Source organism: Prionailurus viverrinus, chromosome B4 (genome assembly GCF_022837055.1).
Source record: "Prionailurus viverrinus isolate Anna chromosome B4, UM_Priviv_1.0, whole genome shotgun sequence".
In the NCBI taxonomy this organism is placed as follows: domain Eukaryota; kingdom Metazoa; phylum Chordata; class Mammalia; order Carnivora; family Felidae; genus Prionailurus; species Prionailurus viverrinus.
Genome location: NC_062567.1, coordinates 123689668 through 123703316, shown reverse-complemented (window position 1 = coordinate 123703316; position 13649 = coordinate 123689668). Strand labels below are relative to the sequence as shown.

The following is a 13649-nucleotide window of genomic DNA, read 5'->3' as shown; positions in this document are numbered from 1 at the left end:
AACTGAACAAAAATTCAAAAGTACAAAATTAAACAATAAAGTTAGTGGGATAAACCATGGGAAAATTAGTTAATCACTGGAGTGGGGAGGACTTTAAAAACTATGACACAAAATCCAGAAGCCATAAAAACAAGGGTTGATACATATAACTACATTTCTGTGAGGCAAAGACCAAAGAATGACAACAAAATGAGAAAAAAATTGCAATGACAACAAAATGAGAAAAAAATTGCAAGAGAAATGGTTACTACATCTAATAAATAAACAGCTCCTAAAAATCAATGAGAAAAAACATCAACCACCAAATAGAAAAATAATCAAAGGATAAGAACTGAGTTCAAATTGGTGCAGCCACTCTGGAAAACAGTATGGAGGTTCCTCAAAAAATTAAAAATAGAACTACTCTACAGCCCAGCAACTATACTACTAGGAACTTATCCAAAGGATACAAAAATGCAGATTCGAAGGGGCATATGCACCCCAATGTTTATAGCAGTGCTATCAACAATAGCCAAATTATGGAAAGAGCCCAAGTGTCCATAGACTGAAGAAAGGATAAAAAAGATGTGGGATACTACTTGGCAACGAAAAAGAATGGAATCTTGCCATTTGCAACAATGTAGATGGAACTAGAGGGTATTACGCTAAGTGAAATAAGCCAGAGAAAGATATCACATGATTACATTCATATGTGGAATTTAAAAAACTCAACAGATGAACATAAGGGAAGGGAAGGAAAAAAAAAGATAAAAACAGAGAGGGAGGCAAACCGTAAGAGACTCTTAAATAAAGACAACAAACTGAGGGTTGCTGGGGGGGGGGGGATGGGTTAAATGGGTGACAGGCATTAAGGAGGGCACTTTTGGGGATGAGCATGGGGTGTCATATGTAAGAAATGAATCACTGGGTTCTACTCCTGAAGCTAAGACTACACTGTATGCTAACTAACTTGAATATAAAAATAAAAATTAAAAAACTGAGAGTTCATAGGAAAGAAAATAGAAATTGCTCTTAAAATACAAAGAGATACTCAATTTCACTCATAACAAGAGAAACGCACATTGCAACTTCACTGAGAAAAGTTTTAAGTCACATACCCTTTGAGCTAGAAATTCAGCCCTGTGGGAATTTATTCCTCACACACAGTTCACGTATTGGGATAAGTGGTGCCCTCCCCACCAAATGTGCACCCGGAACCTGTGAAGATGACATTTTTTTGCAGATGTGATTATTAGGGATCTTGAGATGAGCTCCTGGATTAACTGGGTGGGCCTTAAATATGATGACAAGTATCCTTATAAGAGGCACAGAGACAGACAGAGTGGGAGTCAATGTGAAGACAGAGGCTGAGAATGGAGGGATGCATCTATAAGCCAAGGAACACCCAAGACTTCCAGCCACCACTAGAGGCTAGGAGAGAGGCATGGAGTAGATCTTTGCTCACAGTCCCTGGAAGGAACCACTCCTGCCTTGATTTCAGACTCCTGGCCTCCAAAACTGTGAGAGAATTCCTTACCGCTGTTTTAAGCCACCCAGTGTATGCTACTTTGCTGCCGCAGCCCCGGGGAAGCTAACGCACTCCACCCAGAAAAAGAATGTCCTTCAAACATCATTCATCACGGTGTTAATCTGTAGTGAAACAAGACTGGAAACATGAAGACAACTCACTGAATTCAGTACAGTGGAACAGTACGCAGGCATAAAAAAGAATAAAACCTCTTTACAGACTGATTTGAAATGTTCTCGAACAGTCCCAACAAGAAAGAGATGCCATTCAAAATCGGAGAGTTTATTTACAAGGGACAAGTCAAGCAGGTGTTGACAGGCATGTAGGAGCCCAGAAGGGAGACAGTTGCCATTGGAGACAGCAGCAAGCTCTCACCCACCCCATGTCTAAAGGAAAAACTTCCAACCTAAGCGCAAGGCACTCCAGAAGAATTTGAATCTCGTGGTATGCTGGAAGGCCCCAGAGGCCTATGGATGGACACGGCCAGCCCGAGGTGACCTCATGGGGATAGAGACAGAATCTGTCTCCCTCCCTCTACTCTCCCCACTGGCTGAGCCCAGCTGGAAGCCACAGGAAAGGAGCCCTTCCAGAGGCGCTGCATTTGGTCCAGCCCCAGGGCAGGAGGCAGCATGGGGCACAGTAGGGAGTGATCTGGAGGGGCCTGGAAGCCCCAGTATAAGCTCCAAGACTGTTTTTACTGTTCTGTATTTTACTCCAAGACTATATTATATTGCTCTATATTATACAGAACATTGTAATATAGTATATTTCTGTTTCAGTGAAAAAGAGAAAAAGAGCATGCTGGATGCATTGGTTGTATGTGCACAGCAGATCCGGACGGACCCCATTCCGCAAGAAAATGACTATATTTGATGCTATATAGAGGGGCCCGGGGTGTCCTGGGGAACAGGAGTCTATGGAGGAAGACTTTTCACTATATACTCTACTACACTTTTTGAATTTTGAACCATACAAATGGTTCAAAATATTAAAAATTTTATTTGCATTAAAAATTATAAATAAAACTGAAATCTTAAGACCCCAGTGTTAATGGTCTTTAAAGGGAGACCCCCAGACAGCGAGGGATCATGTTCAGTGAAAGAGAGGCAGGAAAGGTGAGTCTGTGGACCAGTCAGAGGGGAGACAGGAAGAAGCGTGCCCACCTGTCAGGTAATGCCTGCAGCACGGTGGGCATCAGCACCCCCGAGATAGCTTTGTAGAGGATGGAGTCACACACGCCGACGATGTTCACCACTGTGGAGGAGCCCAGCACGGGAAGCATGTGGGGTGGCATTCCTTGCCAAAAGTGCAGGAGGAAACTTTGAACCTGTATCAGTCCACAGAAAAAAATCATGAGGTTACAGAAGGTTCTCACGACAGGGCCTGGGACCCCACTAGTCTGCAGTGGGGTCCTCTGCGTCCCCTGCTGTGGCACAGAAGGCCCTGTCCAGAGTCTCCCCCCACTCCCACCCCCGGCCTAGTCCCCTTGTGTCCCGTGCCCACTGCTGCAGAACCACCTGGCCTGGCAGTCTGGGGGCTACTCTGCCCTGGGAGAGGAACAGTACATTAACCCATCAACCCTTCATGCTCACCGTGGTCTAGGAAAAGTTAAAGGGATATTGCTCTTAATGAGCTCAGAGCACTGTACTCACTATTCTTTGGGCCAGTTGGTGACCTCTGGGGGTTCTCACAAAGAAGGAGATGATGTGGGATTGCTGGTAAAAGGAATGTATCTGGGAGGGAGGAAAATGGGTGCCACAAACAAGACTCCCGATTCAAATGTGTGCACTAAAAATGGAATAAAATGCTGGAGCCTCTTCCTCTCCAAATTCCTCCACTTCCCCAAAGAGCCCTGGCCAGTTGCTGCCCCTATGGGATGCTAGATGGTGGTACGTGAGCAGTAAGCTACGTGGGCACCCAACCCCAAACACTAGTACAGAATGGAAATACAGTAGGCACTCAAGAGTGCATTATTAACTTGATGACAGCAGGAGCTGCAGCTGTGCTGTTGGGTGAGCAAGCAGCAGAGTCAATGTCTAAGGCAGAGAACTCTTCGGTGGCCTGTATACGTCTGTCTTTTACTATGTGAGATGGACAGGGAGAGAGCAGGGCAGGGGGGCCTGAGGTGTGGGACAAGAGAAGGGAAGTGAAGGGAAAACAGCAAAGATAGTTAACTGCTGTATATGATAACATTAAAAATACCTGGAGCTTAACTAACACTGGGGAGTGGCTCGTCTTGAAGACAGGGGACAAATTACTGAATTTTTGTGAATTCTCATAGGCTCGACTTGGTTCCTGGACCACGTGTCCTTCTTTCTCCCATGGATGGGGACTCTCGAACCCCCACATGTAGCATTTATCCACATTCCTGGTTCCCTATCCACCCCTGATTCAATGCAAAAGACAATTTAGTCTAACACTTTGGAGGTGGTGTTATGCCAGGCATTAGCTTTATTTGTGACTACTATATGCCTGGTACTTTGCATTGGTTCTCTCACTTAGTACTTGTAATTCTACCACGGCTGAGAATCCTTACTTCCATTTGGCAGAGATATTAACTTATTTGTCCGAATCCAGACAGCAAGGGAGGGAATGGATGAGGTGGAGCCCCCATCTGCCTCAGTCTTTCCGCCAATCTGTCTCGTGGCTAGTTTGTTCCTCTCATGGTTACTGGCCTTCTTCTCCACTCCTGAGACCCATCTCTATCCTTGGAATGCTGCTCACCCCCCAGCTTCCTGCCCTGGCCCTGGTGGCTTGCGGTGTCCTTCAGGCCCCTCTCAGGACTGGGGTCTTGCTTTCCTCTGATCAGGCGACCTCAGACTCCAGCCTGGTGACCTGAGCTCCATCTCGTCTGGGCAGGCCTTCCCTGACATTCACAGCCTGCGCTGGATGGTGGGAGGCTTGGGGGATAAGGATTGGGGTGAAAAGCATACCCCCTGACTCCCTAGGGGGCAAATGGTGGTTGATGATCAAAACCATGATCAAAGTGGTGAATGAAGTTCAGGTTTGTAAACTGTGCAACTTAAGTCACAGTTCCATTTATTCTGCAATAGTCAAAATAGTGCAAAGTATTCAGCCAGATCAAAAATTAAAACAGAAAATCCAGATGAGTGAAGACTATCTTCCAGAGTTCCAACTCTGGCTCCACTACCAACCAGGGGTATAGTAATATCTCCAAGTTCAGAGATAGCTAAGCTTCCTTACCTGTGAGATGACAATAAAAGTAATATTTACTGCATAGGTTTTGGTAAAGATTCCCCCAAAAGTACTTATTTTAGTGCTTGGCACACAGCAGATACTTAATAAAGGGTAGTGGTGGTGGTTGTTATTGCATCATGGAGACACTACCACTACCAGGCCCAAGAAATCCATGGACTGCCTGAAGCAGTTATGACCCCTTGTCTAAGTGTCTAAGTGTTACCCAGCCAGGATTCCCACTGTGGCTCTGCTCATCTATCGTTGGGACACCTGGTGGTTGACTCCTCTTTTGGCCTTGGCTAGGAGGTGGCCAGGCCTCTCGGAAAAGGTGCTTTCTCTCTCCAGCATTACTGTTCCCTGATCCCAGCTTGTCCCTGAGCATCATCCTCAGGCCGAGTTCTGGACCTTCCTGCCTGCCCTTCCAACACTACCTAAGAAGCTCTGCCCAGTTGATTCCTACGATTTGGTAGATTCTGAATTCATTTGTCTTTCTTAGCTCTCTGTGCATGCAGCCCAACTCCTTTTTTATATGTGAGCAGTCAATTTCAAACAGAAATTCTGGAAAAGATCAGCAGCTGTGTAGGTTAAAACAAACCTGTGGAAAATCAGTCTTTAGCAGGCATCTATCTGTTTCAAGCCTGCTCAAGTTGCATAGGGAGCCCTGATCGGTCCTCAGTCTCCTGAGCAGCCTTTTGAGAGGGGCAGGGGGTGTTAGCCAGTTTTGACCCCCCTTTCTACTCTCCACATTTCAGGCTATTTAACGTCCAAAGGTATTGGTTCCTTGGAGTAGGAAGGAAAAGGAAGGAGGGAGAAGAGTGGAAAGCTCAAGAGCAGGGACTTGGGAGTTGGGTGTGAAATGGACAGACATGGCGTTCTAGCAGGAGGTGGGGCTGGTGGGACCTCCCAAGGGACCGGATATGAAGGGCAAGGGAAAGAGAAGCATCAAGCCTCATGACTTGAGCAATTAGATGGGTGGTGGTGGCAATCTGAGATGGGAAAAACAAACTCAGGTGGAAAATTAGAGCTCTGACCATGTTAGGTTGGATGTCAAGTCAACTGAATCTGGAGCTCAGGCCTAAATATATAAATGTGAGAGCTACCAGCTGTTATGAAACGGAGACAATGATGTCTACCCCGTACTAGGATGCAATAAAGTCGCTGAGGAAAAATGCATGGCAGTTGGGGAGGCATCTAACAAATGGAAACTCATTATCAGCCAAAAGGGAGAGGGTTTTCTTACTCCTGGTAAGCCTAAGTGGTGACATCATCAGAGGCAAATGATGGAATAGCATTATCTAAAGTTTCCTGGATTATCTGCCTCAGCCCCCCCCGAATTCAGCCCTTTCTCTCTTGTCTCAGTGACACATCAGGAGATGATTTCCTTAAGGTATTCTTAAGAATAGCCATGTAAATTTTCTATTTCTTTTCCATATCCATATTTACTTCATTATGAATATATTGGAACCTCGTGGAAACACATCTGATAGCTTCCGATCGGGGGCACTTAATTGCTACAGCATTGAAAGGATCTCAACAAAACACTAGCCACCAAAATACCTACTATTTATTATGCTCTGATTTTAAGATCAGACCCTTACATGAATTCGTACATAGCTATAATTATTATCTTGATTTTATAGCAAAAGAAATAGAGGCTCAGAAGGGTTAAGTACCTTGCTCAAGGTCACAGGCTGGTAAGTGGTGGATTTGGGACTCAAACACAAGACTGACTTTACAGCTCTTCTTGCAATGCAGTCTGGAAAACGCTTTGCAGGGAGTCCCCTACATGCAGACTGGGGCTCTCTGTACTCTCTTGACAATGCTACAAGTCTATGATATCTTTACATCCATCCATCCATCCACCCACCCACCCACCCACCCACCCCAACCTTCCATACACTCATCCACCCAATAAATATTTACTGGGACTTTAAGAGTATGGCTTACATGGATAGTGTAGTAAACAAGCCAGACAAGGTCCCTGCCCTCAAGGGCTTACACTATGATGGTAGGAGACAATGCACCAGCAAATAAGGAAGGTAATTTAAGAATGGGATACCAGCATTAGTTATAATCTCAACCCTTAAAGATCGTGAAGACTGGAAACAAACTACAATGCCAAGGTCTACCAGATGCACCCACCATGCATCCATTTACTCATGACTTTTCTCAGCTGTGGGAGAAAGCCATGCCCCTCAAAGGGAAAATATCCCCCTTCATTCTTTTGTGGTTGGGTAGAATGAACCGCATCTTGATTAGCCATCTTAAAAACAGCCACCAAATATCCCTGCCAAGGGAGTGGGAAGAATATTAGACTACTGATGTCAGGTGACACAAGTTGCAGCCATGACTTTGGCTGTAACCAACTGTGTGACCTTGAGCAGGTCTTTTAACTCTCTGGTTGACATACACGATAACAGCAAGCATTTGTAGGACCTTTTATAGTTTACAAAGGGCTTTTGCTAGGCATTGTCTCATCTCCTCCTCCTCCTAGTAATCCTATGAATTAGACAGGCAGGGATGATATTTTTATCTTTATCTCTAGAACAAACAATATAGGCTTTGATGGCAAAGCCTGCACTCTGAGTCTGGCACTTTCCCCACAGGAGTGCTCAGCCCTCACCATATATTCTGCATCTTAACTCCTGGTGTGCATTCCTCCCACCACCACCACCACCACCCCCAGGCTGTGTCTTACTTCTCACCCCATTCTTGAGACCTATGGCAGTGGGTGGTACCATTAGATACCTGATGTGTTGGGATTCATGAATGGAATTAAGTATAATGAGATGATGAGAGTGAATTGTGAGATGGATAAAGTGCATATGAATGTAAGGAAGGACTGTCACTAGTTCTGTGCTTAATATTTGTGGCGGAGAGGGACAGCTGGCCATGAGAGCTCAGAGCTCCTCTTCTGTGGTAGTAAACTGCTACCTGGTGAGGGAGCAGATACCCTTGCATCAAGGTGGGGCCATGCGACCAGCTCTTGCCAATGGAATATGGGCAAAGTGATATGTTTTATTTCTGGGCTGGCAAGGTTAAGAAGGGGGTAGTCTTCCCGGTATTCCTCTTCCCCATCTGTCAGCTGAACAAAGAGGACACCAAGGCTCTAGGGCAGGGTATGGCCACAAGATGGAAGGAGCCTGGGTCTCTGAACAACCCCCAGCAACCAGCCTTCCCCCTGTGAGCACCCACAATGGGTTGTGACATCAACGAGAAATAAACTTCTAATGTATTAAGACTTGGGGATATTTGTTACAGAAGCCAGCGTTGTCTTCACTGAGCATGAACCTTCATTTGGCCTCATGTCAGTGATCTCTGGGATTATAAGACATAGCCAAACCACAACATGAGGGAAAGCAGTGATATTTCTTTCTTTAGAAAAAAAAAAATCTACTTAAATGGTTGCTGAAGGAATTGGGAGATTTGAACAATCTTGGGAATAAAAGCCACGAGCAGGAAGGATGGCACTTCTCCACCAGCACACTGCTATCTCTTCTGGAGCTCTGTGTGGGGGCCGAGTGCCGGCACGCAGGAGACCGGACCACCACGGCCCAGGTGACTGAGGGAACAGCCCGTGAGTCAACTCAAGTAAGCAGGGTGCTCGATAAACGTTCGCTGCTGTGAGACACAGAGGCGAAAAGGCAGAGGAAGATGGGGGAGAGAGCATTTTGTGCTTACGTCATTTCTTACCCTTCGGTCTCCCACAGTGCACACCCCCGAAACACACACTGGGGAACCTCTGGGATTTTTTCCACCAATAGCTACTGGTTTTTTATAGCCCCTCTGTAGCCTGCACTGTCCTCTCTCAAAGTCAATGTCACAACCTATGCCAGGATGTGGTTTTGGTTTTTTTGTTTTGTTTTGTTTTGTTTGGCCTGAAAGCATTTTCTGTAAACAGAAAGGCCTCAGGTTTATGGGGTGAAGCGTGTGGCTTCTTGCCAGCCCTCAGGAAGACTCTTTTGGATGGCATTTTAGGCAAGAAGATTTTACTGTCTCTCTGGTGACGTAACTGGTACTTCATCCCTTCTTGTTTCCCCTCTCCGTTCTTTAACTGTAATATTTTAATATAAAAATCAAACGGGGCCCCAGGAAAAGACCAAATCCAAAATACAGGAAAAGGCTTCCCTCAGTTTCTCTAAATCTCCAACATGTGGCGTATGCTATCCCTGCAAACTGTCTTCCTCGTTGGCCAGCGGGACAGGATGCAGTTCGCTGGCTCGATCAAGGACAACTGCCTGTTCTCGTAGCAGGTCTGCAAAATGGGCTAACAACAGAGCCTGCTTCCTAGGATCACTGTAAAGATTACGGGTGCTCACGCACATCAGGGGTTTTCCCAAGGTCTGGCACCTAGTAGGAGCTACGGCTCCTATAATATTTTAATGCAGAGTATCCACAGCTCAACGCTTGTTGACCTACCTCATCAAAGTTGGCTCTTATTACAGTGTCCAGTATTCTCTGACAGTGCGTTCTGTACATCATAATAAAGGTAGAAACCTGTGGGGAGTGGGGGAGGGAGGGAGAGGATCAACAACAAAAGCATAATTAATACACATTACTGTGCCTTTGGAATTTCAGTTTTCAAGTCACTTATTCCCTGTTGAGGAGATGAAATTCACTTCACACCCACTCATCCTGGAAGACCCAGGTAAGTCTCGCTGTCACCAGTGGTGCTCTCTGACCCTGGGCTCCCTCCTCTGTGCTCCCATGGCACCTGCACGTCATTTCTCCATTGGAGCACCTGCCCTTTGGTATGGTGGAAAGCACGGGTTTCTCTCTCCCCCATTCTTCACCTCTGGGACTATGGGCTCTGGGAAAATTAGAAATGGCATGTTGTTCAGCCTCCTGTATCCAGCACTTTGCACAGCGCCTGGCACGTAGTAGAGTTCAGCGGGGCATATTAATGAAATTCTCCTCATCAGCTAAGACACGGAAAAGTTAAAACCCAGTGTGTACTTGTAGGAAGAGGTGTTTGCCAAAAATCACAAAAAGACATTCAGAAATTTCCTGGAGTCTGTCCAGCAAAAGAACTTCATCTCCAGCTCCATTTATCCAAGAATTTTAAAGCTATAGTATAGCAAGTTTGTTGACGGGGGCGGGGGGGGGGGGAGGAGAAAGCAACTTTGAGAAAAAAAAAGTATTTACTGGTTCTTAGATTTAAAGCATTATTTACAGATAATCTTTTTGCTTCAGAACACAGACATGCATTCATTTTTGTATAAACTTAGTTTGCTTAGGACATAAGCATCCGTCTCCCCACTTGGCTGTGAGATTGCTGGGAGCAGGACACCTCTCTCTGTTCCCGCTGCCTCCCAGCTCCCAGCTCCCAGGGTGATATGCAGACAGTGGGAGCTCAACACCTCCTGCTGCACTGGGCTGCATCTAGATAGGTGCCTTAGAGATGCAGGTCAGAAGTTCCTGCAAATACCCTTTGACCCAAACTATCTGATTCCCTGCACCTATAAAGACTTCTTCGTCTATCGCACTAAGGTTTCACCACATCCTCTGTAGCACATGGGAAAATAAACTTTATCCTATAAAATAACAATCAGGGTGCCTGGGTGGCTCAATGGGTTAAGCATCTGACTTTGGCTCAGGCCATGAGCTCACGGTTTGGGAGTTTGAGCCCCATATCGGGCTTACTGGTGTCAGCGTGGAGCCGGCTTGTCGTTAACTAAAGTCCACATTTTATTCGGATTTCTATCTTTACATTTTTAAACTCACCATTTTGCACTGAGAGAGAAAAAGAGAGGGAGAGGGGTTGTGTGCGTTGTGCGAGAGAAGAGAGAAAGGGGGGCCACCCACTCCCAGCAACACCTCAGACGTGGTCACCTTCTCCTCAGGCAGACTGGCTGGCAGATTTAGATCTTTGACATTTGGAAACTCTGGCAGCAACGTTCCAAGTTTGGACCGGGGTGAATATGCCACCGTCTGTTTGCTCACTTCTTTCTTGCCCGTCTCGCTCACCCAAGCGGCTCCTTTCTTGGAATACATCACATCATAATACTGGGAGCTTTCCTTCACCGCGATGCCATAGTAATGGTACCTGGGCCAGAGAGAGAGAGAGAGAGAGAGAGAGAGAATGAGAGAGACCCACATGTACTGTTACCAGGTGGAGTTTCCTGGGCAGGGGTACCCAAGACCAGAATGGCTGGGCCTATCCTCCCTGGGCTAGAAGAGTTAATTCTCCTGTGAGACTTGACATCTCAGAAATCTAGAATTAAACCAAAGTTCCATGTTGCAGCCATCAATCAGGCAGGTAAAAATAACCAAAATTGCCTCCTACAGAGAATGTTAAGTCAAATACTTTGCAAAGCAGAAAGGGGGGTGAAAAAATTTCCATTTGTATTTAATCTCTTATATCTAGCCCCAAATGTGATCCCAGAAGTTCAGAACCTGAGTGTCCTTTTCTGTGGAGACCCAGGAAAACGGGAGTGTTTGCAACTGCTAACTGTACCACCAACAAAAATTCATTTGGCCCATGTTTTCTTAATCAATAAATGGTAGCCTCAAAGAACCGTCTCTTTAAAAAGATAGACTCAGTATCTTAGTTGACACTGAATGTAAAAGACTGAAACTTTTTATTAACTCAAATGGGCTTAATAACAGCAACGGTTTCAATAGAGACTGATGAGGGATGGAAGGCACATTTTGTTTGGATGTTAGCTACAAGCTACTGAGCACTTGCTACATACTAGGCACTTTGCAAACTACTTTACCTACTTTAATTTGTAACATAATACTCTGCAATAGGGATTACTACAGTCTTTCTACAGATGAGAAAATGGAGAGCAAGAAAGCCTGAGAGTAATTTGCTCTCCGTCATCCAGCTGTTGGGAAGAGGTTCTTCTTTAAAATTTTTTTTTTCAACGTTTATTTATTTTTGGGACAGAGAGAGACAGAGCATGAACGGGGGAGGGGCAGAGAGAGAGGGAGACACAGAATCGGAAACAGGCTCCAGGCTCTGAGCCATCAGCCCAGAGCCTGACGCGGGGCTCGAACTCACGTACCGCGAGATCGTGACCTGGCTGAAGTCGGACGCTTAACTGACTGCGCCACCCAGGCGCCCGGGAAGAGGTTCTTCAAGACGGGTCTGTCTGGGGCGCCTGGGTGGCTCAGCTGGTTGAGCATCCAACTTCAGCTCAGGCCATGATCTCTCGGTTTGTGAGTTCGAGCCCCACATTGGGCTCTGTGCTGACAGCTCAGAGCCTGGAGCCTGCTTCGGATTCTGTCTCCTTCTCTCTCTGCCCCTCCCCACTTGTGCTCTCTGTCTCTCAAAAATAAATAAATGTAAATAAAAATTAAAAAAAAAAAAGACGGGTCTGACCACAAAGCCACTCTGCTGCCCTAACAGAAAACACTGCAAGACTGCTGTTACAGACTTGGGAGGTAATCAGAGTCACTTATGGAGCATAATAAAAATACAGATTCCTAGGCCCTCCCTTCCTACACCTGCTGATTCAGAAGGTGGGAGTGGGGCCCAAGAATCAGCACCGACACAAGCACCACAAGCTAACGCAGATGCACATCAGTTTAAGACTGATAAGCCCATTAGGCCGAGCGTCTGCATACATTGTGGCTCTATGATCCCCAGTCGGTGTCATTATCTACTCTTGTAAATCAATGCTCTTCATAGCAACTAACATGGTGCAAAGTGCTTTACACATATTACCTTATTCAATCCCACAAAGCCCCTGTAAAGCTGGAATTAAGTATTATCCCCATTTTGCAGAGTAGGAAACTAAGGACCAGGGAATTTAAGTCACACGCCCATGATCACGCAGTGAGTGAACATAGGATTTGAACCTCTAAAGTGAGCTAACCACTAAGCCAGTGATTCTCAAACTTTACTACTAACAAGAATCACCAACAAAACATTAAAAGACAGACTCCTGGGCTCCACCCCCGAAGATTCTGATTTAGTATGTCTAGATTTCTAGACATAGATTTCTAGTCTAGATTTCTGCACCGCAATGCTAATGTAAGTAACTCATGGTCCTCGCTTTCAGAAACTCTGTACAACACATCAGTTACTCGTTTCTGCTTGTGGAGATGTGGTTGCTGGTGCATTCTGAGTTATGGAAGAGGCTTCCCGGGGAGGGGAGATGAGCACACATAACCTCCCCTTCTCCCCACCCCCCTTACTCCTGATACCATTCTGTGATATTTCTGCTTAGTGGGCATCTCGCCTCCATCTGAATGCCTCCTGGGACGAAGAACTCAGGCCCTCCGAAGGCAGCCCTGTTCATTTTGGGTCGGGACCGTGATCAGAAAGTTCTTCTTTGTGTTGAGCTGCTCTCTGTCTTCTGCACCTTCTACTTCCCAACTGTCATAACTGCCTCCCAGAGAGCCACCGTCTGGGCGGGGGAGGGGAAGGTTCCGGGCTCTCCAGGGGGCCGGGCAGTTAGGACACGCCTCCCTAACCTTAACAAAGTTCCCCCTTTACAATCTCTTAAGATCAAGGTAGTGACAACACACTCAGATCATACCACTTCTTGATTTTCCCCAGCGTGTGTTGCTGAAATCAGCAACTGCAGCGAAGCTATTGCTCTGATCACTTCTCGGTTTTTCTATTTCAGTTCTATAGACATGTCAACACACTCCATGGTCACCCTGATTGATTCTGTCAAGGTAAAAGTGCCGAGGGATTTTCTCCAGAAGGCCAAGTTGGACACTAAACCTTCTTGTTACCTTTGCACTGGTTCCTTACTGAGCTATCAATTTGACACCACCAAATTGTTAAGGAAGATACCGCCCAATTCGTTAACTTCTGGGTTAAAGAAGACAAAAACAAAAACAACAAAAAATAAATAAAAACAGGCTCTCAGATGTAGACAGAGGGAAACTTTCTCCAAGTTTCTGTAGGATAGGAAGCCCTTCTATCTTTATTATCTTTCTTCACTGTCTCTACTATGTATCTATTTCTACAGTCTATTTCTACTCT

The 13649-nt window shown here is 45.8% G+C and overlaps 1 protein-coding gene across 6 annotated transcripts in view; it reads right to left on the bottom strand.

Moving 5' to 3' along the window:
• The window catches only part of RFX4 (regulatory factor X4), a 161180-nt gene that overhangs the window by 68525 nt on the left and 79006 nt on the right, over positions 1-13649 (bottom strand). For 5 of the 6 annotated variants that reach the window (XM_047868357.1, XM_047868356.1, XM_047868352.1 and 2 more), the window contains 3 exons: positions 10538-10751; positions 9125-9202; positions 2671-2834 (listed from right to left, as the gene is read on the bottom strand). In XM_047868357.1, the coding sequence (XP_047724313.1) occupies positions 2671-2834; positions 9125-9202; positions 10538-10751 (456 nt within the window). Of the gene's footprint in view, positions 1-2670; positions 2835-9124; positions 9203-10537; positions 10752-12859; positions 13027-13649 lie in introns of those variants that run through there. The other variant, XM_047868355.1, reaches the window with a different exon arrangement.